Source organism: Rhinopithecus bieti, unplaced genomic scaffold (genome assembly GCF_001698545.2).
Source record: "Rhinopithecus bieti isolate Rb0 unplaced genomic scaffold, ASM169854v2 scaffold_1853, whole genome shotgun sequence".
NCBI classification, from domain to species: Eukaryota; Metazoa; Chordata; class Mammalia; order Primates; family Cercopithecidae; genus Rhinopithecus; species Rhinopithecus bieti.
In genome coordinates this window covers 5,009,723-5,029,745 of record NW_016804151.1, presented here as the reverse complement: position 1 = coordinate 5,029,745, position 20,023 = coordinate 5,009,723, and the positions used below count along the sequence as shown (strand labels likewise).

General features: G+C 46.4%; 2 protein-coding genes across 5 annotated transcripts in view; one reads left to right on the top strand and one right to left on the bottom strand.

Annotated features, from left to right (window-relative positions):
• Positions 1–3,357: 3,357 nt before the first annotated feature.
• PIGW (phosphatidylinositol glycan anchor biosynthesis class W) lies at positions 3,358–7,011 on the bottom strand. 4 transcript variants are annotated; one of them, XM_017866977.1, is made up of 2 exons: positions 6,934–7,011; positions 3,358–4,944 (listed from the first exon to the last, which is right to left on the bottom strand). In XM_017866977.1, exon 2 carries the CDS (start codon positions 4,934–4,936, stop codon positions 3,404–3,406), a length of 1,533 nt encoding a protein of 510 aa, XP_017722466.1. In that variant the 5' UTR covers positions 4,937–4,944; positions 6,934–7,011; the 3' UTR covers positions 3,358–3,403. The 4 variants fall into 4 exon arrangements, with proteins under 4 accessions (XP_017722466.1, XP_017722464.1, XP_017722463.1 ...); XM_017866975.1 differs by lacking the exon at positions 6,934–7,011 and adding an exon at positions 6,473–6,561; XM_017866974.1 differs by lacking the exon at positions 6,934–7,011 and adding an exon at positions 6,477–6,556.
• Positions 7,012–7,111: 100 nt separating this feature from the next.
• The window catches only part of MYO19 (myosin XIX), a 42,911-nt gene continuing 29,999 nt past the window's right edge, over positions 7,112–20,023 (top strand). Inside the window, 6 exon segments of the mRNA XM_017866973.1 lie at positions 7,112–7,220; positions 7,831–7,977; positions 9,555–9,709; positions 14,989–15,127; positions 15,493–15,641; positions 17,842–17,955. Of these exon segments, the coding sequence (XP_017722462.1) occupies positions 9,698–9,709; positions 14,989–15,127; positions 15,493–15,641; positions 17,842–17,955 (414 nt within the window). The 5' untranslated portion in view covers positions 7,112–7,220; positions 7,831–7,977; positions 9,555–9,697.

Sequence of the window (20,023 nt, the reverse complement as noted above, 5' to 3'; positions counted from 1 at the left end):
CATTTTATCCTTCAAGTGAAGGAGGGTATATTAGTCACATTTTTTATTAGTAGCATGACCCTTTTAGCAACTATCTGCCACTCAGTAATCTAAATAAAACTTACTTTGCTGGAATTATTCAGAAGCAAAGGAAAAAAATACATTGGAAGTTATTTTTTAAGAGTTAGTAATAACCCAACATGAAAATGGGAAAAGGATACATTAATAAACAACTTACAAAGCAATTACAAATTTTCAGTAAATGTAAGAATATATCTAATTTCACTAAAAAAAATTAAAATTCTAACATGCCATTTTTTTCTTTTTTCTCTTTGTGGGTACATAGTAGGTGTATATATTTACATGCCATTTTGCCTACAAAATTTATAAAGGTTGAAAAAACCCTCTATTGATAAGCATGTTAGAAAATGGGTACTCCAATATTGTTGGCAGTAATTTAAATTTATGTAACTTTTCTGGTGGTCATTTAACAATGTGTTTCAAAAACCTTCAAATGTGCATAAGCTTTGACCTGATATTCTACTTCTACAAACTCATTTTTAGAAAATAGTCATGGGGCTGGGCGCGGAGGCTTGGCCCGGTGCAGTGGCTCACGCCTGTAATCCCAGCACTTTGGGAGGCCTAGGTGGGCGGATCACTTGAGGTCAGGAGTTCGAGACTAGCCTGGCCAACATGGTGAAACCTCATCTCTACTAAAAATACAAAAATTAGCCTGGCGAAGGGGTGCGTGCCTGTAATCCCAGCTACTCAGGAGGCTGAGGCAGGAGAATCGCTTGAACCCAGGAGGTGGAGGTTGCAGTGAGTGAAGACTGCCACTGCACTCCAGCCTGGGAGACAGAGCAAGATTCCATCTCAAAAAAAAAAAAAAAAAAGAATATTAAACGTTATTATAGGCCAGCATCATGACTCCTGTAATCCCAGCACTTTGGGAGGCTATGATGGGAGGATCACTTGAGGCCAAGAATTTGAGAGCAGCCTGGGCAACCCCAACCTCATCTCTTTTTTTTTAAAGATTTAAACTAAATTAAACCTTAATTTAGCTATAGTTTTTTTAAATTACACTGGGTACTTGATGACTCTCATCTTTCTTATTGGTTCTTCTTCCCCTTAGAATGGTAGATGAGGATGCCTGATGTGGCCCCTGCCTGTGTCTCCAGCTCTCAACCCATGCTGTTCCTTTTTCTGTGTTCAGCCTTCTTTCAATTCCATAACGTGTTTGGTACCCTCCCAACTTAGGACTTTTGCTGAGGGAGTCATCCATCTAAAATGTTCTCTGCCGTTTGCCCTCCAACCCCCAGACACGTAAGACTTTATAACTCCTCATCCCACTAATCAGCTGTAGCTCAAAAACATCTGTGGGGAAAACTTGACTCCTTACTAGGTCAGTTCTTGATTTGACACCCTTGACAACCTATACTTTTTTTCATAACTTAGCATTTTACAGTATAAACATATACTGCCTCAGCCTCCTGAGTAGCTGGGACTACAGGTGCCTGCCACCACACCTGGCTAATTTTTTGTCTTTTTTTATGTTTATACAGTACATAATGTTTATTATGTAATGTTTATACAGTACATAATGTATGTACATACGGAGGAAACATAATGTCTGTTTCCTCCACTAGATTGCAAGCTCTGAGGTGTCAGGAAATTTGTGCTGTGCTTCTTAAATCCCTAGCATAGGGTAGGCTAAAAGATGAATTAATCCCAAAGCAAAACTTTTATTGCCTCGTAATTATTATGTGTATAAACTATAATACAACATACAATTCAGTCTATTTTTTTGTAGACAGGGTCTCACTATGCTTCCCAGGATGGTCTTGAACACTTGGGCCCAAGCAATCCTCCCACCTCAGCCTCCAAAAGTGCTAGGATTACAGGCGTGAGTCACCATGCCCAGCCTTCTGTCTATTCTTTGGAGCATTTGTCTGACTTCATAGTATATAAGTATCTTATTTATTTTATTTTTAAAACTTTTCTTTTTTTATCCACCCATCTGCACACTGGAGTATTTGATTTTAAACACTTGCTTCTTAGTCCTAGGTTTTATTCAAATTTAAATTGAGCAATAAAGAAGTATTGACAATCCACAGTTCACACTGAAATGTCAACATAAACATTTCATTTTATATTTATTGTAAAAGCAATATACAATAAAAATACAGAATAGCAAAAGGTTACATTAAGGTGGAAAGTAAAATCTCCTCCCCAACAGTGTTTCAATGTCACAACTATAAAGTTTCTTTAAAATACTACTTAATACATTCTAACAAGTCACAAGGCTTTGTTTCTTCTTGGTTTTATTGTTGAGATACATTAAAATATTAAGCATGGCCCAGTGTGGTGGCTCACACCTGTAATCTCAGCACTTTGGGAGGCCAAGGTGGGCGTATCACTTGAGTTCAGGAGTTTTGAGACCAGCCTGGCCAACACAGCAAAACCCCATCTCTACTAAAAATACAAAAATTAGCTGGGCATGGTGGTGCACGCCTACAGTCCCAGCTACTCAGGAGGCTGAGGCAGGAGAATTGCTTGAACCAGGGAGGTGGAGGTTGCAATGAGCTGAGATGGCACTACTATGCCACCACTACAATCTAGCCTGGGCAACAGAGCAAGACTGTGTCTCAAAAAAAATAAATAAATAAAAATAAGCATCCCTACTGTTTAGAGGACTGAAACTCTATTTTGTAATAAAATATGGTTAACACTGTTGCGAAAAGCATGTTTGTTTGTTTGTTTGTTTGAGATGGAGTCTCGCTTTGTCACCCAGGCTGGAGTGCAGTGGCGTGATCTCAGCTCACTGCAAGCGCCGCCTCCTGGGTTCACGCCATTCTCCTGCCTCAGCCTCCTGAGTAGCTGGGACTACAGGTGCCTGCCACCACACCTGGCTAATTTTTTGTATTTTTTTAGTAAAGACAAGGTTTCACCGTGTTAGCCAGGATGGTCTCGGTCTCCTGACCTGGTGATCCGCCTGCCTCGGCCTCCCAAAGTGCTGGGATCATAGGTGTGAGCCACCGCACCCGGCCAAAAAGCACAATTTCTTTACATTTAATATTCCTCATTAAATATTGCCCAAGTACTTATATATCCTACCCCTGCTGATCACCAAAATTGTATAGTCCCCTTTTTTTTTTTTTTTTTTTTTGAGACAGAGTCTCACTCTGTCCAGGCTGGAGTGCAGTGGCCAGATCTCAGCTCACTGACTGCAAGCTCCGCCTCCCGGGTTCACGCCATTCTCCTGCCTCAGCCTCCCGAGTAGCTGGGACTACAGGCGCCCGCCACCTCGCCCGGCTAGTTTTTTTTTGTATTTTTTAGTAGAGATGGGGTTTCACAGTGTTAGCCAGGATGGTCTCGATCTCCTGACCTCGTGATCCGCCCGTCTCGGCCTCCCAAAGTGCTGGGATTACAGGCTTGAGCCACCGCGCCCGGCCTGTATAGTCTTATCTTGCAAATATAGGACATATACAATTAAACAGTTGGAAAACATATAGAGATTGACCACAAATAAGGCCCACAAGGTACTGCTGTGTAATGTATCTACCATTAGGTTGATCAGGCCAGTTGTTATATTTGACAGCAAGAAAAATATTAACTGTTTTCTGTTGAGAGCTGTGATTAAACAAAGCCTGGGTTCCATTCTTTCAGCTTCAGGGATTAGATATTCTGAATGCTTTTTATTTGTAACAGGTGACTGGATAAGTTTCCAAGAACATGGTACCAGAGCTCCTTTAATTAGAAATTTGGCAAAACTCAAAATTATATCACCCAGTAATAAACTACTAAGAAGGATCAGGCTAGAAGCAACTATCCAAATACAAAAGGCTAAATTTGCCATTCTTCGAGATACTGCTTCTACATTTACTTGAACTACATAAAGAGATATGAAGAGGCTAATAGCTGCCAGTAAAAGAAAACAGGCTACTTTTATCAAGTCTTTGATATGTGATCGGTTCTTATGCACATATAACCCTGTTTGCACACCAGCCATGTGTATTGCCACATACCCCAGGGTAGAGATTATTCCTTCGCGGTTGGCATTTAATAGACCAACCCGTGTGCCACTACCATCAGTGCCATACAATATTAACCCCTTCAGTGAGGTAAAGTCAAGGGCTAGCTGGTATAATACAGTAACGCTGAGGGCAATAATCCAGGACTTATTTAGGGGAAAAATAATCAAAAGCAGTGGTGTTATCAATTTCACAACTATTATGGTAAAGAAAAAGTTCCAGTGAACTCCATACTCAGTTAAATGTTCCTGATAACCTATTGATTTTATAATGGCTAATCGTCCAATTCCTAGGAAGACTAATGGCCAAACAGAGTACAATGAGTTTATAAAGTAATGCAATTTGGACCCTTCCATACATTTTCTCCTCCTGACCTCTAGACAAACCATTGCAGTCCCAAAAACAAAGCCACCTACTCCAAAATCCATTGCTCCTGTCCCATACAGCTCAGTTTTGGCAAATCTTCTGGGAAAAAATGGGAAGTCCACAGCCAAAATAGCAATAGCAGTAAATGCACTGGTAATTACACGGAAACAGGAGATGGCTGGAATGTATTCTGATTCTAGACTGATGTTCAAGAATTTTTCAAGGATTTTTTGGAAAGGCAGTCTGGCATAGCAGGTTCTCCTTCGGTATATTTGATAGAACAGCCCTGCCCCAAAGATAATTACGGCAAGAAGCTCAAGGAGGATAAATGAAGCCCAAATGGTCAAAGTGGCTACCATGGGAACTATTAGGACAACAAAGTCAATGAAGAATCTAGTTTTCCAGGTATGTGAGAAAGAGCACAAGTACTGTGAGAAAATGATCAGGAACCCTCTGCACAGGATACAGAATGCAGGAAAGCACAATCCCTGGGTGATTTCCAGCACGGTGGTTCCATTGAGGTTACTAACAAAAGCTTCCTTCATCTGCTTTTGAGACATTTTTCTTCCTGTGAAAACAAGAGCAAAGGAATGGATTTGTGAAAAGCAACATTCTTGTGGAATTAGCATACCTGGCTTAATTTTACTAGATTTCAGAGAAGAACTTTGGGCCCTAATGAGTTCACCTAGGATTTGTGATTCCCCTTCCAAGGATTGTGGGAAGAAGCTTAACACTAATGCATTCGGATAGAAATGTCATACTAATAGTATGAAATTATTGGTTACAAAGCTTCAGCTATTCCCTGTACAAGACAGATTCACAAAGAAAGTGAATTTGGGGCCTGGCGCAGTGGCTCACACCTGCAATCCTAGCACTTTGGGAGGCCGAGGTGGGAGGATCACCTGAGGTCAGGAGTTCGAGACTAGCCTGGTCAACATGGCAAAACCCCGTCTCCACTAAAAATACAAAAATTAGCCAGGCATGATGGCACCCGCCTGTGATCCCAGCTACTTGGGAGGCTGAGGCAGGAGAATCGCTTGAACCGGGGATGTGGAGATTGGAGTGAGCCAAGATTGTGCCATCGCACTCCAGGCTAGGCCACAGAGTGAGACTCCGTCTCAAAAAAAAAAAAAAGGAAAAGAAAAGAAAGCGAATTTGGGATATAAACTCTGATAATGGCATCATAGGCAGATGGGAATTTCTATTATGGAGCACAGTACATACCATGAAGATTCTTTGATGAAAATTGAATAGACTTTACTAATGACTTTAAAGCAAATTCAAAGGCTAGGGGCCAAGTACATTTTGAAGTTGGGGGCTTTGGTTCCAGTTCAGAGCCTCTCTAAACCTACTGCCTCGGTATAAAACGTGACCCCTGCAGTAATTTCTGGATCCCCAGGCTGCTCCCTCCCTCATTTACAGACAGCTACGTTTTCAGGTTAGGATGGAAGTAGGTACGATGGGTGCAATTAAAAATGGATACATAGGACATACTAGTGTTAGCTGCTTTTTTATTAAGGGCTGCAAAACACCTCTGAATGCCACACATAATTGTCTGAAAAACGGCATACTGGAAGAACACAAGTGTTGGTCAAACATGAACCTAGAGCTTCTCAGTGTAACATGAACTGAATAAGTGAATGCATGCATGCATTATGGCCTGTCTGCAACCTGCGACAATACCTCACAGTTGACCATTAAAAATTATGGTCAAATCAGTGGACCATTAAAAATAAAAGTCCTAGCCGAGAGCAGTGGCTCATGCCTGTAATCCTAGCGCTTTGGGAGGAGAGAGGATCGCTTGAGGCCAGGAGTGAAGAAAAGAAAATTAAAATTAGCTGAGCGTGGTGGTGCGCGCCTGTAATCCCAGCCACTCACCAGGCTGAGGCGGGAAGATCGCTTGAGCTCAGAGGTTGAAGGCTGCAGTGAGCCGGGATCGCGCCACTGCACTCCTACCTGGGCGACAGAGCGAGACTCCGTCTCTTAAACAATAAACATAAAAAGTCTTTTTCCTGACAGACGCCCGACCTGGCCGCTCCCTGCCCGTATACCTCACGTGCTCCAATTGGTGCCGGCGCCCCCAGCAAAGGGTCTACCTGCCTAGGGCCGCCGGACTCGCGCGGCAACCGCCAAACCACGCGGGCACCAGCCGCTTCCGCCGACGCGGGCAGCTTGCACTTCCGGGCCAGCCGGTTCCGCGCGCCTCCGCCCATGATGGCGCTAGTCCCAGTGTCCCGTGGGCTACCCGCTTCTGTCCTTATGTCCTTTGGGCTGGTGCAGGCCAGATCTTCTAGGGCTGTAGCCCTGAGAGGAGCGCCTGGAGAGGAAACGGCGAGCCATGCACCTCACGCGGCCCCTCAGACCTCACGGCGAGGCCCTACCGGGGTAATGGACCCCGCGGCACCCGCACAAGACTCTGCCGCGGCGACCTCTACTGAAAGACCCCAGCCCTGGGGCGCCCGAAGTCCCAGGAAACTGTGCTTCCGCGCTTCTCCCCCAGAACGTGGGAAGCTGCCGCTGTACCCTCATTTTACCCCTGGGTCGCAAAACATCTCACCGTCGATAGAACCCGCAAGCCGGACCCGGCGTCCTGGCCAAGACCCGCGCGGCGAGTGCGCGCCCCGCCCCTGGGGAGGAGCCGGCCGACCCCCGGCCACTTAGCTGGAGCCGCAGGCTACGGGGTGCGGTGCGGCAGTCCCAGCTGCCTCTCCTCACTGCTTGCTCATGCTCCTCCTCTTTTCTCCCCTCCCCGTGTTCTTCCCGCCGCCTGACCTAGCCCGCCCGCCTTTCCAGTCTGGCCGGGCGGGGGCCTTAATAAGCACGGCGGCTCGGGCCGTGGGACCGGTGAGTGTCACCCCGAGCCCAGATCTGAAGCCCTTCGCGACTGGGCATCTCCACCTCTCCTTCCAAAGCGCCGTTTCCCTTCTTTCCTCCCTTTTCCTTTTGACCGTCTTGTGCTTCACGAGGGGGTAGCCCAGCTCTTGGCTCTTGCTTGAAACAGCCTTTCTTGATCACCCTCCACCTTTCCACCTGGCCGGCAGGGGGCGGCCTGGGTGGGGAGAGGGTACTTGCTCCACTCTTCGCGCAGCTCAGGACCCCGGGAGGGCGCGGCTGGTCCCGGGAGGCGTCAGGGCAGCTGCGCCCTTGGCTGGGGTCACGTCCACCTTCCTGGGAAGGACATACTCTCCCCGTGCCAGGTGCTTCCGGAACGGCATCCCAGCCCTGGGTTTGGCGGCACGTCGCCCGGACCAGGAGTCCCCGGTTCCTCCCCGGGAACCTGGGAGCGGAGCCAGCTGGTCTCACGAGACCCTTACCCAGACTCTCAGCGTCTGCCCACCCGCTGTCCTCCATGCCTAGAAAGAAACACGCTGAGAAGGAGGGACTGGTGATCAGGTTGCCACTTGCCTTGATTCGGTGTTCCATTTACTCATTACCTTCTCCCTTCTGCCCACAGTGGTCACACCTTTTCCAGAAATTTTTGACTGGTAACGGCGAAACCGACTGGAGCTGGGAGAACTGCAGAAAACTGCTCTAAATCTCACTTGACTCCAGCTGGGAGCTGATACTGCATCGTGATAACATTTGCAAAGCTCTCTCACAGGTATTAGCCCCTTTGATCCTTCATTTAGCCCTGTGAGATTTGGATATATATATATATTTTTTTTTTTTTTTTGAGACGGAGTCTTGCTCTGTCACCCAGGCTGGAGTGCAGTGGCCGGATCTCAGCTCACTGCAAGCTCCGCCTCCCGGGTTCACGCTATTCTCCTGCCTCAGCCTCCGGAGTAGCTGGGACTACAGGCGCCCGCCACCTCGCCCGGCTAGTTTTTTTTTGTATTTTTAGTAGAGACGGGGTTTCACCATGTTAGCCAGGATGGTCTCGATCTCCTGACCTCGTGATCCGCCCGTCTCGGCCTCCCAAAGTGCTGGGATTACAGGCTTGAGCCACCGTGCCCGGCCGAGATTTGGATATTATCACTCCGTTTTATAAACGAGGAAACAGAGTAAGGCTTAGACAATTCTTTGGTTCTGTGCCAGGGGCCTTGGGCTTTGGATTCAAACCCCAAACCTGTTGTGCTGCGCCTCTGGACCTATTGCTTCAGATGAATTCCCAGTTGAAAGAGCTTTGTTCTCTGGAGCCCTCTGCATGGCTGTCCCTTGGATGGGGTACAGTCAGTGTCCAGGGTCAGTGTGTCCAGCACAGTCCTGATGCCTGTTTCCACCTGAATTGTCCTTTTTCCAGCTTCTATGGAAGTCCCTATCCCTGGGTTTTTTAAAGACTTGATGTGTTCAGAGCCTCAAGAAAGTCTCCACCAGCGTTAATCCATTGCAGGCACGCCTCACCCTCAGCCTCATCTCTCCTTGCTAGGGGTGGCGCCAAGGCCTAGAAAATTCCAAGTCTGAGGGTCCCTTAACCATTCTTCAAAGATTGGCTTAGGCCCAGCCTCACAATACCCCACCTCCCAGATGGATTCAACTCCCTGAAATCCTCACGTTCTCGAGGTTGACACTGGACTGTTCACCTGATTAGTGCTCCCAAATGGATCATCAACCCTTAGTGGTAGTGCTAACAGTGTTTATCTTCTGAGTGAATACTCAGATTCGTACTTTGTGTGGTGCTGTCAAACCATGACCTCATTGACCTTCACAACCACTCCTGTGAGGCAGATTTAACTCCCCATTTTCAAGGTAAGAAATGAAGGCAGGTGATATGGCTGACCCAGGATCACACACCCAGTGAGTGGTTGAACTGTGATTTCCCTACCACACGACACCTTTCCTGGAGCAGCAAGAGATGACTCCAGCCTCCCCTCCCCACCAACAACTGGCTACACAGAACTAGGATATTTCTGTCTAGTGTAGAAGATAGGGCACAAGGTTTCTCTGTTTCCCCAGTGTCTTATTCCTCCTCCACGGCATGCTGACCCAGAGGATTTGCAGCCCCACCCAAACCCAAACCCTAACCCTGTAATAAAACTGGCTCAGGGAGCCTCTTAGGCTCTCATAAAAGTTTCCCCTGTCTCCTAATTGGCAAGGGAAAGGACAGCCTCACTCTCTGCCCGGGCCTGCCTTGCATCTCATTTTGGTTGTTGCTACTAGTTTGGAAGAATAGGAGTGAGTGAGTCACCCCAGAAAAGCCCTCACCTGTGTGTGGTCGTTGTCTTCTCTGTCATGCCACAGGCTCTGGAGTGACTGGTGTGAGATTCCTCCAGAACTGAGCCCTTTGTTGGAACCATACCCCAGCCCATGGTCCCATGACTTGGTGGATAGTACTCCTTGTACCTCCTGCAACCCAGAACCCTGGCTGACCACTTCGAAGGAGGATGCTCCAGCAGGTAAAACCTCAACCTTAGATAACCCAGGCCCTCAAGCACCTGCAGCATCTTTTGCTAGCCCTAACCTAGAAGGAAGGGAAAGCCCCCTTAAAGGTCTTTCTTTTCTTTCCTCAAATTGTCTCTCCAGTGCCTTTTACTCATCATCAAGAAACTCTTCCTGATACCTAATTTGAATCTGTCTTGTGGTTTTTAGCTCCTTTCTTTGGGATAGGTAAGGTGGGATGGGTAAGGGAATCCTTAGGGCACTTTGGGGATTCTACAGAGGAAGTCCTGAGAGATGTCCCTGCCACCCTGAATTGTTGAGGCATAGTAGAAGCTTGGGGCTTCCAAGAGGATGTGTTCCTTTTTTTTTTTTTTTTTTTTGAGACAGAGTCTCGCTCTGTCGCCCAGGCTGGAGTGCAGTGGCCAGATCTCAGCTCACTGCAAACTCCACCTCCCGGGTTCACGCCATTCTCCTGCCTCAGCCTCCCAAGTAGCTGGGACTACAGGCACCCGCCACCTCGCCCGGCTAGTTTTTTGTATTTTTTTTAGTAGAGATGGGGTTTCACCGCGTTAGCCAGGATGGTCTCGATCTCCTGACCTTGTGATCCACCCGTCTCGGCCTCCCAAAGTGCAGGGATTACAGGCTTGAGCCACTGCGCCCGGCTGAGGATGTGTTCCTTGAAGCTGAGCCTTAAAGAACATGAAAGAATTAGCCACGTGGAGAAGGAAAATAAGCACTCCAGGCAAAGAGGTCAGCCTGTGCAGAAATGTAGGAAACTATCTATGAGAAAATATAGAAGGATTCTGATGAGTGGATCATGGGTGCATGATCCCCATGTCTCTGCCTCTCTGAAAAGGCTACTGTTGCCCCAGGCCTGTAGGATTCCAAATCACCCTTTACAGTGGAGCTCTATCTCATACCCATATCATCCTTCATGTGTAGCTCCTGGTCCCGAGAGAGTGCCCATACATATTTGCTGAATTTTTATTTTACCAAGTGTTGCCAGGCACTGGGCTGAGGCAGATGTTGAGGGTGGTGCTTGCCCTCAAGGAGCTCAGAGTCTAGTGGAGTTTGGTAGGTAAGTGTCTGAACTCAGCAAGATAGCAGCTAGGTGTGGGGCCTGCCAGCCTCGAGGGAGCTATAGTAGACACTGCCACTTGACCTTCCAGCCATATGGCTCCTGAAACAGGTTTGAAGGTAAGAAGCGGGCAAAACAATTGACTGCTCTGGGCATCTTTATTGCTTATTTTTAACTTTTTTTTCCTCTCATTAAAAAAGCAGTAATGTTCACCATAACCATACTGGCTGCTTCTCTGTGTTGAGCCCTTATTATGTAATAGGCATTATGCTAAGCATTTGTATGTGTGATTTTGTATAATCCTCACAACCTCTCCATGAGAAAGATACAGTACTATATATACATATATAGTGCTGTTATTTCCACATTTTGGAGATAAGGCTCCAAGAGGTTAAGTGGCTTATTCAGGGTCACATTGATTATCAGAAATTTGGAAAATATGCCCGGCCACCACACCCAGCCTAAAAGTGGCTCTTCTAATTAGGCAATAATACGTGAAGGACCTTAAAACTATGCATGCATAGTTTAAGATTTAAACTTAAGCTTGCAATCCTGCTTCTCAAAAATGATCTGCATAAAGGACATAAGAACATCAGTGTATATAAAGCCATTTATAATTGTAAAAGAATTGAAAAAAGACTACAATATCTAAACAGTAGACTGCTTAAAGTATATCAGTACAATGGAATAAAGCAAGTTACACAAAATATAATACTTTTCAATGTTTTAAAATATGTATTTAGGGAAGAAAACGTATGATATTCTCTAAAATATTGGTTATTTCTGGGTAGTATGATTATGGGTTTTTATGCTCCTTTTGCTTTTCTCTATTTTCCTTTTTTTTTTTCTTTTTTGAAATGGAATCTCGCTCTGTCTCCCAGGCTGGAGTGTAGTGGCGTAATCTCGGCTCACTGGGAGCTCCACCTCCCAGGTTCGTGCCATGCCATTCTCCTGCCTCAGCCTCCCGAGTAGCTGGGACTACAGGAGTCAGCCACCTCGCCTGGCGAATTTTTTGTATTTTTTAGTAGAGACACGGTTTCACCATGTTAGCCAGGATGGTCTCGATCTCCTGACCTTGTGATCCGCCCACCTCGGTCTCCCAAAGTCTTAGGATTACAGGCATGAGCCACCGCGCCTGGCCTCCAAATTTTTTTTAACAATTTTTTTCTTTTTTTAATTTTAGAGATGGGATCTCACTCTGTTGACAAGGTTGGTCTCAAACTCCTGACCTCAGGTGATCTGCCCGCCTCAGCCTCCCAAAGTGCTTTTACAGGAGTGAGCCACCGCATCCAGTCATGAGACCGTGTCTCTTAAATAAATAAATAAATAAATAATAAGGCCGGGCACGGTGGCTCATACCTGTAATCCCAATACTTTGGGAGGCTGAGGCGGGCAGATCACCAGAGGCCAGGAGTTCGAGACCAGTCTTGCCAACATGGCGAAACCTCATTTCTACTCACCAAGGTATGGTGGTGCATGCCTGTAATGCCAGCTACTTGAGTGGCTGAGGCATGAGAATCACTTGAACCTGGGAAGCAAAGGTTGCAGTGAGCCGAGATTGTGCCACTCGCACTCCAGCCTGGGCAATAGAGTGAGATTCTGTGTCAAGAAAAAAAAAAAAATACAAAAGCCGCTTTTAGAAGAAGAATAGCTAACCCTTTTTGGTAGATTCCAGTTGGCCTTTCTAAATCCTTCATGTGTTTATGTGCTTATGAGTATCTATGAGGTAGGTACCATTATCCCATTTTACAGATAAGAACTTTAAAAAATTATTTAGAGACAGGGTCTCACTTTGTCTCCCAGTGCAGTGGCATCACCGTGGCTCACTGCAGCCTCAACCTCCTGGGCTGAAGCAACCCTCCTGTCTCTGCCTCTAGAGTAGCTGGGGTTACAGGCACATACCACCACGCCCAGCTAATTTTTAAATATTTTTTATAGAGACAGGGTCACCTTGGCTTCCCTAAGTGCTGGGATTACAGGCTTGAGCCACTATGGCCAGCTGGAAATTTTTCTATTTTTATTTATTTATTTATTATTTTTTTGAGATGGAGTCTCACTCTGTTGCCCAGGCTGGAGTGCAGTGGCGCGATCTCGACTCACTGCAAGCTCTGCCTCCCGGGTTCACGCCATTCTCCTGCCTCAGCCTCCCAAGTAACTGGGACTACAGGCGCCTGTCACCACACTCGGCTAACTTTTTTCTATTTTTTAGTAGAGACAGGGTTTCACCGTGTTAGCCAGGATAGTCTCGATCTCCTGACCTTGTGATCCGCCTGCCTTGGCCTCCCAAAGTGCTGGGATTACAGGCGTGAGCCACCGCTCCCAGCCATTTTTATTTTTTACTTTAGAGACAAGGTCTTGCTCTGTTGCCCAGGCTGGAGTGCAGTGGTACGATCATAACTCATGGCAGCCTCGAACTTTTAGGCCCAAATGGTTCTTCTGCCTCAGCCTCCCAAGTAGCTGGGATTACAGGGACCAGACAAGGAGAATTGAGGCACAAAGAGATTAAGAAATTAACATAAGAGTATATAACTGTAAGAGGTAGAATCAGGATTCAAACTCAGACAACTAGCTTTCAAGTCCGGGTACCTGATCACTATACTCAGATGCCTCTCTGGTTGGATCAGAACTCTTCATAAATTGTGTCTGTGTTTGTGAGTGGTTTGTGTGGTGGTGGTTTTTTTTTTTCCTTCATTAAAGCAGAGGGATATGCATAGATCTAACTGTGCTCTGACCTCAGCAGTTACCCTGGAGGTCAAGAGCCTACCTTGTACATTATAGTGGGCCCAAAGTTCAGAGAACAGGCAGTGGTTTTGGAAGAAATGCATTACTGGGCCTCTTGGAGGAAACTTACCACCATGGCTTATTTCCCTGAGAGGTTTGAAATTTTAGGTTCATCATTCTCATTGGAAATCCACCTGCTGTATCACAGACCTCTTCCTTCAAAAGCACATTTCAGCAAGATTCCTGTCTTCAACCCCCACTCTATCTTTCTTGCATCCCCAAAGGAGACAGTAGGAGAAATGGGACCATGGGAGGAAGTGGAGGGATGATACATGTGGAAAGGGTTGGCATCAAGGATGGGCAAAGGAAGATAGGGTGACTCATGCCTCTAGTCCCAGCTACTCAGGAAACTGAGGCAGAAGGATCACTTGAGCTCAGGAGTTGGAGGTGCAGTTAGCTATTATCACCCCACTGCACTCCAGCCTGGGTAGCAGAGCGAGACTCTGTCTCTTAAAAAATAAAGAAAGAAAGAAAAAAAAGATAGGCGAGGGAGAAGGGACCTGTTCCCTTGGTGCCTGTTCTTGACCTCAGACAGCCTTCTGAGCCAGGCTTTCTCTCCAGCAGACCCAGGCCAAGGGAACCAATTCATTAGCCAGCCTAAATTTAAGCCACAAAAGGCAGGTGATGAAGACATGGGGCTACCTCTCTGGGAAGGTACAGCTGTTTTACATCAAAAGCTGAACTGTCTCTTTCCAAAAAGGCCTAACCCATGGTTCTTTTCCTTTGCAACATTCCTATAGCAGCCTTTTGGGCCCCACCCCTGCCAGGCCCAGTAAGGCTAGTAGCCTGGAAGTGGATTTGGCCGGACCTCTTGGCAGAAGAGATAGCATTTGTTGAGTACATGCTGTATGTCAGGTACTGACTAAAGGCTTTGTATATCTCTTCTTTTCTTCCCAATAACCCTGTCAGTTGAGTTTATTTTCCTTTATTTACAAATAAAGAAGCTATCACTCAAAGAGAGTAACTTAGACCCAGGCTTACAGGGCTAGTAAGAGGCAGAACTGAAATTTGAACCCAACCAGACTATGATACCAGAGTCTCCTTCTACTATACAGGTTCCCACCCTTCTGTAGCTGCCAGCTGTTCTGAATACCAGCTCTCATGGCCTTCATGGTTTGTTCTTTTTTTTTTTTTTGAGATGGAGTCTTGCTCTATCGCCCAGGCTGGAGTGCAGTAGCACAATCTCAGCTCATTGCAAGCTCCGTCTCCTGGGTTCATGCCATTCTGCATCAGCCTCCCGAGTAGCTGGGACTACAGGTGCCCGCCACCATGGCCGGCTAATTTTTTGTATTTTTTTTAGTAGAGACGGGGTTTCACCATGTTAGCCAGGATGGTCTCGATCTCCTGACCTCATGACCCACCCACTGTGGCCTAAAGTGCTGGGATTATAGGCATGAGCCATCTCGCCTGGCCTCACCTTCATGTTATCTCTTCCAGGTCAATGGCCACAATCCGGGGTCTGATGGCCAAGCCAGGGAATACCTCAGAGAAGACCTGCAGGAGTTCCTGGATGGGGAGGTCCTGCTGTACCAGCTGGATGACCTCACCAGGGTGAATCCTGTGACGCTAGAGACAGGTATGGGCCTCCCGTTCCTCAAGAGTACCATCTCCAGGAGGTTGGAGGTGCAATGAGAGTAGTCAGCACAGTTTCTCCAGGTCAGACGGAGGTCGGCAGGACTCCTGATCTGGAGCCAGGCGGGCTGCTCCAGACCTCTGCCTGAGGGAGCATGGGCAGCTACACCTGGGCTCACCAGGGCATGCTTTGCTTCAGATTTGGAGCTTATCTTAATTAGATCTTTTATCTGTTCTTCAGGGAGCTGCTGGGATTTAATGATTCTTGGCTAATTGCAGAAAGAGGGCTGTTAGTTAAGCAGATGTGTGTCTGTGTGTGTGGTTTGTCTATATTTGAGCCAGAGTTTGCTAAAGGCATCTCTGCCTCAGTCCTCAGGTGCCTTCAGGCCCGGTACATGGCAGACAGATTCTACACCAATGCTGGCTGCACCCTGGTAGCTCTGAACCCCTTCAAGCCCATTCCTCAGCTCTACTCGTCCGAGCTAATGAGAGAGTACCATGCTGCGCCTCAGCCCCAGGTAAGGCTCTGCCGCTTCCTGTGGCCTTAGGGCTCCTCTGCCTCCCCCTAAACCTCTTTTCAGTTTCCTTGTCCTTATTCATCTGTTCACCAGCCGTGTGGTCATTCAGAGTCTGCTAGTGCCATGGCCTGCCCAACAGGAGCTGGCAGAATTTTGAACCGTAAAGAACTGACTACAGGACAGACGGTACAAAGTGGAGAATAAATAAATATTTGTTTAACTGAGTTTCTTATGTCTCTAAAATAGAGATTTAAGAGAAAGGATTTTTTTCTCTTATTTGCGGTTTTATTAATAGGAAAGGATTGATAAAGGTATTATGTATTTGTGTATTTAACCAACTGCCTTTTTTTTATTATTTCTTTATTTATTTTGAGATGGAGTTTCACTCTTGTTGCCCAGGCTGGAGTGCAGTGGCGTGATCTGGGCTCACCGCAACCTCTGCCTCCTGAGTTCAAGCAATTCTCCTGCTTCGGTCTCCTGAGTAGCTGGGATTACAGGCATATGCCACCACGCCCAGCTAATTTTGGATTTTTAGTAGAGATAGGGTTTCTCCATATTGGTCAGGCTGGTCTCCAACTCCTGACCTCAGGTGATCCGCCCACCTCGGCCTCCTGAAGTGCTGGAATTACGGGTGTGAGCCACCACGCCGAGCCCTGTTTATTTTGAGACTGAGTCTCTCCCTGTCACCCAGGCTGGAGTGCAGTAGTGTGATCTCGACTCACCACAACCTCCGCCTCCAGGGTTCAAGCGATTCTTGTGCCTCAGCCTCCCAAGTAGCTGGGACTGCAGGCACCCACCACCATGCCCAGCTAATTTTTGTATTTTTAGTAGAGATGGGATTTCACCATGTTGGCCAGGCTGGTCTCGAACTCCTGACCTGCCGTAGCCTCCCAAAGTGCTGAGATTATAGGCATGAACCACCAAGTCCAGCAAAACTACCTTTTTTAGAAAAGAATGAAATTATACACGATAGGGATTGCCCTGGAAAATTCAGCATATGTTTATCTCTACTGAGGAAAGTAATTTATTCTTCTACTGAGAAAAGGATAAATTATTTGGGGTGGGCTGGTGGAGGTACAGACAGATAATGACCTTGTTGGTGTAAAAGTGCATGATGCATTCAGGGAGAGGTGAGAGAAAACTTGCTGGCAGGAGGGAGGTCTTGGGGGCAAGAGGGAGTAGATGAGAGCAGGAAGATGAGAAAGCCAGGGCTGTTTGTGAAGAGTCTGAAGCACTATAGCAGGCAGAGAGAATCTGCAGAGCGTCTTCATCCATGTAGAGGTGGGTCTGGGAACAGAACCCACTAGACGAATAATTACTCTGGGAGTTGGGTTCAAGAAGGTGAGACAGGAGGCAGAGACAACAGTTGGAGGCTTTGTATCCCTCCAGGTGATAGATGGCTGGGGCAAGGGCAGGTGTAGAGAGGAATGGCTCTGACACCATATGGAACTGTTGCCTTCTCCCTCAGCAAGCTGTGGGTAAGTGATCACTGCTGGCTGGGCTAGCTAGGCATTGTGTAGATGGCCTGTCCCTCCAGACATTCATTCATGGTGAAGTATCCAGTTGGAATCCAGGGGAAGTCTGTCCTGTGAGCCCTGTCTGTTGTCTGCCCTGCCTCCTCAAAGGTAAAAGCCAACTCGTAGTCCCCTCTGTTTCCTCAGCATCTAGCTTGATTGATGCCTAGTACATTGAAGACAGCTAATAGTTGTTGACGAAAAGAAGAACAGTGGCTTTGGAATTTAAATCACATGGATATATTTACTTGCTGAGTGGCCTTGAAAGGTTATTTAACTCCTGTGAACCTCACATTCCTCATCTATAAAATAGGGTTATATTTCCAATTAGTGGACAGACTTCTTAGGCAGTAGTTTGTAAGAACTTTGCAAATTGCAAATTATAATAATATGAAGTAACAGGAAGAAGGATAAGACAATTAAAGCAAGATAAAATGGGAGTATAAAGTGTTAATGTCATAAACTGGTCAAGGCTAGCACTGCTTCTAGGCTGAGAGAAGATGAGTAGGTAAAGCCAACATAGGGGTCCTAAAGTTGGGCCTAACACTGTGACATCCAGAAAATTTTTCTGAAGGAAGCATCCAACAACTGCTATTGGCAGCCTCCCCTTCTCAGTCATCACTGGCTCAGTCATCATTGAAAAGCAGGCATTACCTCACATGACCTTTCACTCCTTGATGTTCCAGAAACTGAAGCCCCATGTGTTCACTGTGGGTGAACAGACCTACAGGAATGTCAAGAGCCTGATTGAACCAGTCAACCAGTCCATTGTTGTCAGTGGAGAGAGTGGCGCTGGAAAGGTAGGAAGACGTCTTTCCTGTCCTGTCAACTCATGATGGGCTGGGTGGGCAGGGAGGCAGGGGTCATTTCTTGTCCTCCCTTGTGGAGTTGTTTGCTGCCTAATCATTTCCAGATAGGCTAGCTGAAGCTGGGGTTGGTGCACAATGGTGGACTAGCACTGGGCCGGAAGTTAAGAGACAGGATTCTGATCCAGGCTCTACTGCTAGCTCTGCCATCACCCTGGGTGAAATAGGAATGAAGCTTCCTTTGTAAGCCTTACTTTCTCATCGAAAGTCTCTCCCAGCTCTGATACCACTAGAAACAAAAGTCAGCTGCTGGGGATTCCAACATAGTGGTTAAGAGCACATCAGAAAAGTACTTAGCTTCTGCAAAGCTCTCAGTTCTTCCACTTGTAAAATGGAAGGGAAGGGAGGACCAACACCTAACTCATAGGACTTCTGTGAGAGTTAAATGAGTCACTGTACATATGGCACCTGGTGGCATGCTTGGCATGTGGCAATGCTCCTCCAAAGTAGCTGGGGTTCTTGTGGGAAAGGGTTTATTGGAGTAGACCACCTGAACCCTCTGGGTTGCCCATGGTGGCAAGGGCAGTGCATTGGGCCAGGTGTTGGAGGGGACAGAAGCTCCTGGTATGGCCACGTGGCCTCCTGGGTAGCAGAATCACAACAGGTGAGACAGGATGTTGCACACAGATGAATAAGGAGTTACACAGCTGGTCAAAGGAGACTATTGGCCAAGGCCTTGCCACCTTCTTGACAAGCCTCACCCAGCTGCCTCGCCCTTTCCACAACACTTTTACCTTCATGAGGAACTCTTTGGACCATAAATTCCTTCTGTCTTCACTCATATATGAGAATTGCTGAACACTGAGAACTTGCGAGGTTCTAGGCTTCTGGCTGGGCACTGAGGGGTGGCAGGGGGAGGAACAGAGATGAAAAATGCAACATGTAGTTTTCAGGGGCACTTAGTCCCCTGAGAGAGACAGACAAGGAAACAGACAGTAAGTTGCAGGGATGAGGTCTTGGACTTGGGTTAGGAGGGGATCTCTAGGAGCTGTATCAAGGTTGCTAGTGAAGTGGCTGATGCCTTCTCAACAAAGCCTTCTTCCCCTAGAATTGCTCTGGGGAACTGAAGCTGAACCTGGCCCAGACTCATCCAACCAGAGAGCTTGGTAACCCTTTATTGAGCAGCCCTGGGCTGGCCCTGGTTTATTTTCAAAAATTTATTTTTAATAAATAGTAATGTAGTTACATAGTTCAAAAAATCAAGCAATACTGCAAGGCTGATAAAGAAAAACAGCAAACCTGCTCCTTATATCTCAACCTTGTTCCGTCTCTCCAGATGCAGTTACTTGCACATCTTTTATCAGTTTATTTGGGTGTTTCCCTCTATATTTTTAAACTATTGCTTATATTGTTACTGACTTTTTGGTTTTGGACCTTATCTGTTCACTTCCTACTTTGATGAGGATTTAACCCTTATTTCCCTGCCCTCAAAATACATATTCTGTATATAATTATTTCATAATTTTTAATTAAGTTAATAAGCAGTATTTACATGGTTATGGTCATGTGTATATTCACAGCAGAGCCATATAATATACTATATATTTTGTATAATTTTTGTTTTCCCTCTTTAGTTTAACAGTGGTGTACAAAACTAAACCAGTGAAAAGTGGGGCAAGTGAAATAAATAATAAATAATTGCCCTGTTTTTTCACTTGTTTAGTTTTTATATACCATTATTAACTCATTACCAGACTTGTCACCAAATCTGGAAAACACCTGTCAAACTGGCAAGCAAATCAGGTTCTTTCACTGGAGATGCCCTTCCTAGAGTTCTCAGACCACATCTTTTCTTCTCTCTGGATTGGTGGCTACTGAGGGCTGCCGCCACACAGCTGTTGCATGGAAGCGTCTTTGCCTCTGCACATCCCCAGATTCCCATCTGTCCTAGGATAAATCTCCCATGGCAGGAGCTCATGGCTTTCTTTTTATTTTTATTTATTTTATTTTTTTTTTTTTGAGGCGGAGTCTGGCTCTGTCACCCAGGCTGGAGTGCAGTGGC

Excerpts from the sequence above, each read along its gene's own strand:
- PIGW (XM_017866977.1), bottom strand. The coding sequence starts at position 4,936 with ATGTCTCAAAAGCAGATGAAGGAAGCTTTTGTTAGTAACCTCAATGGA.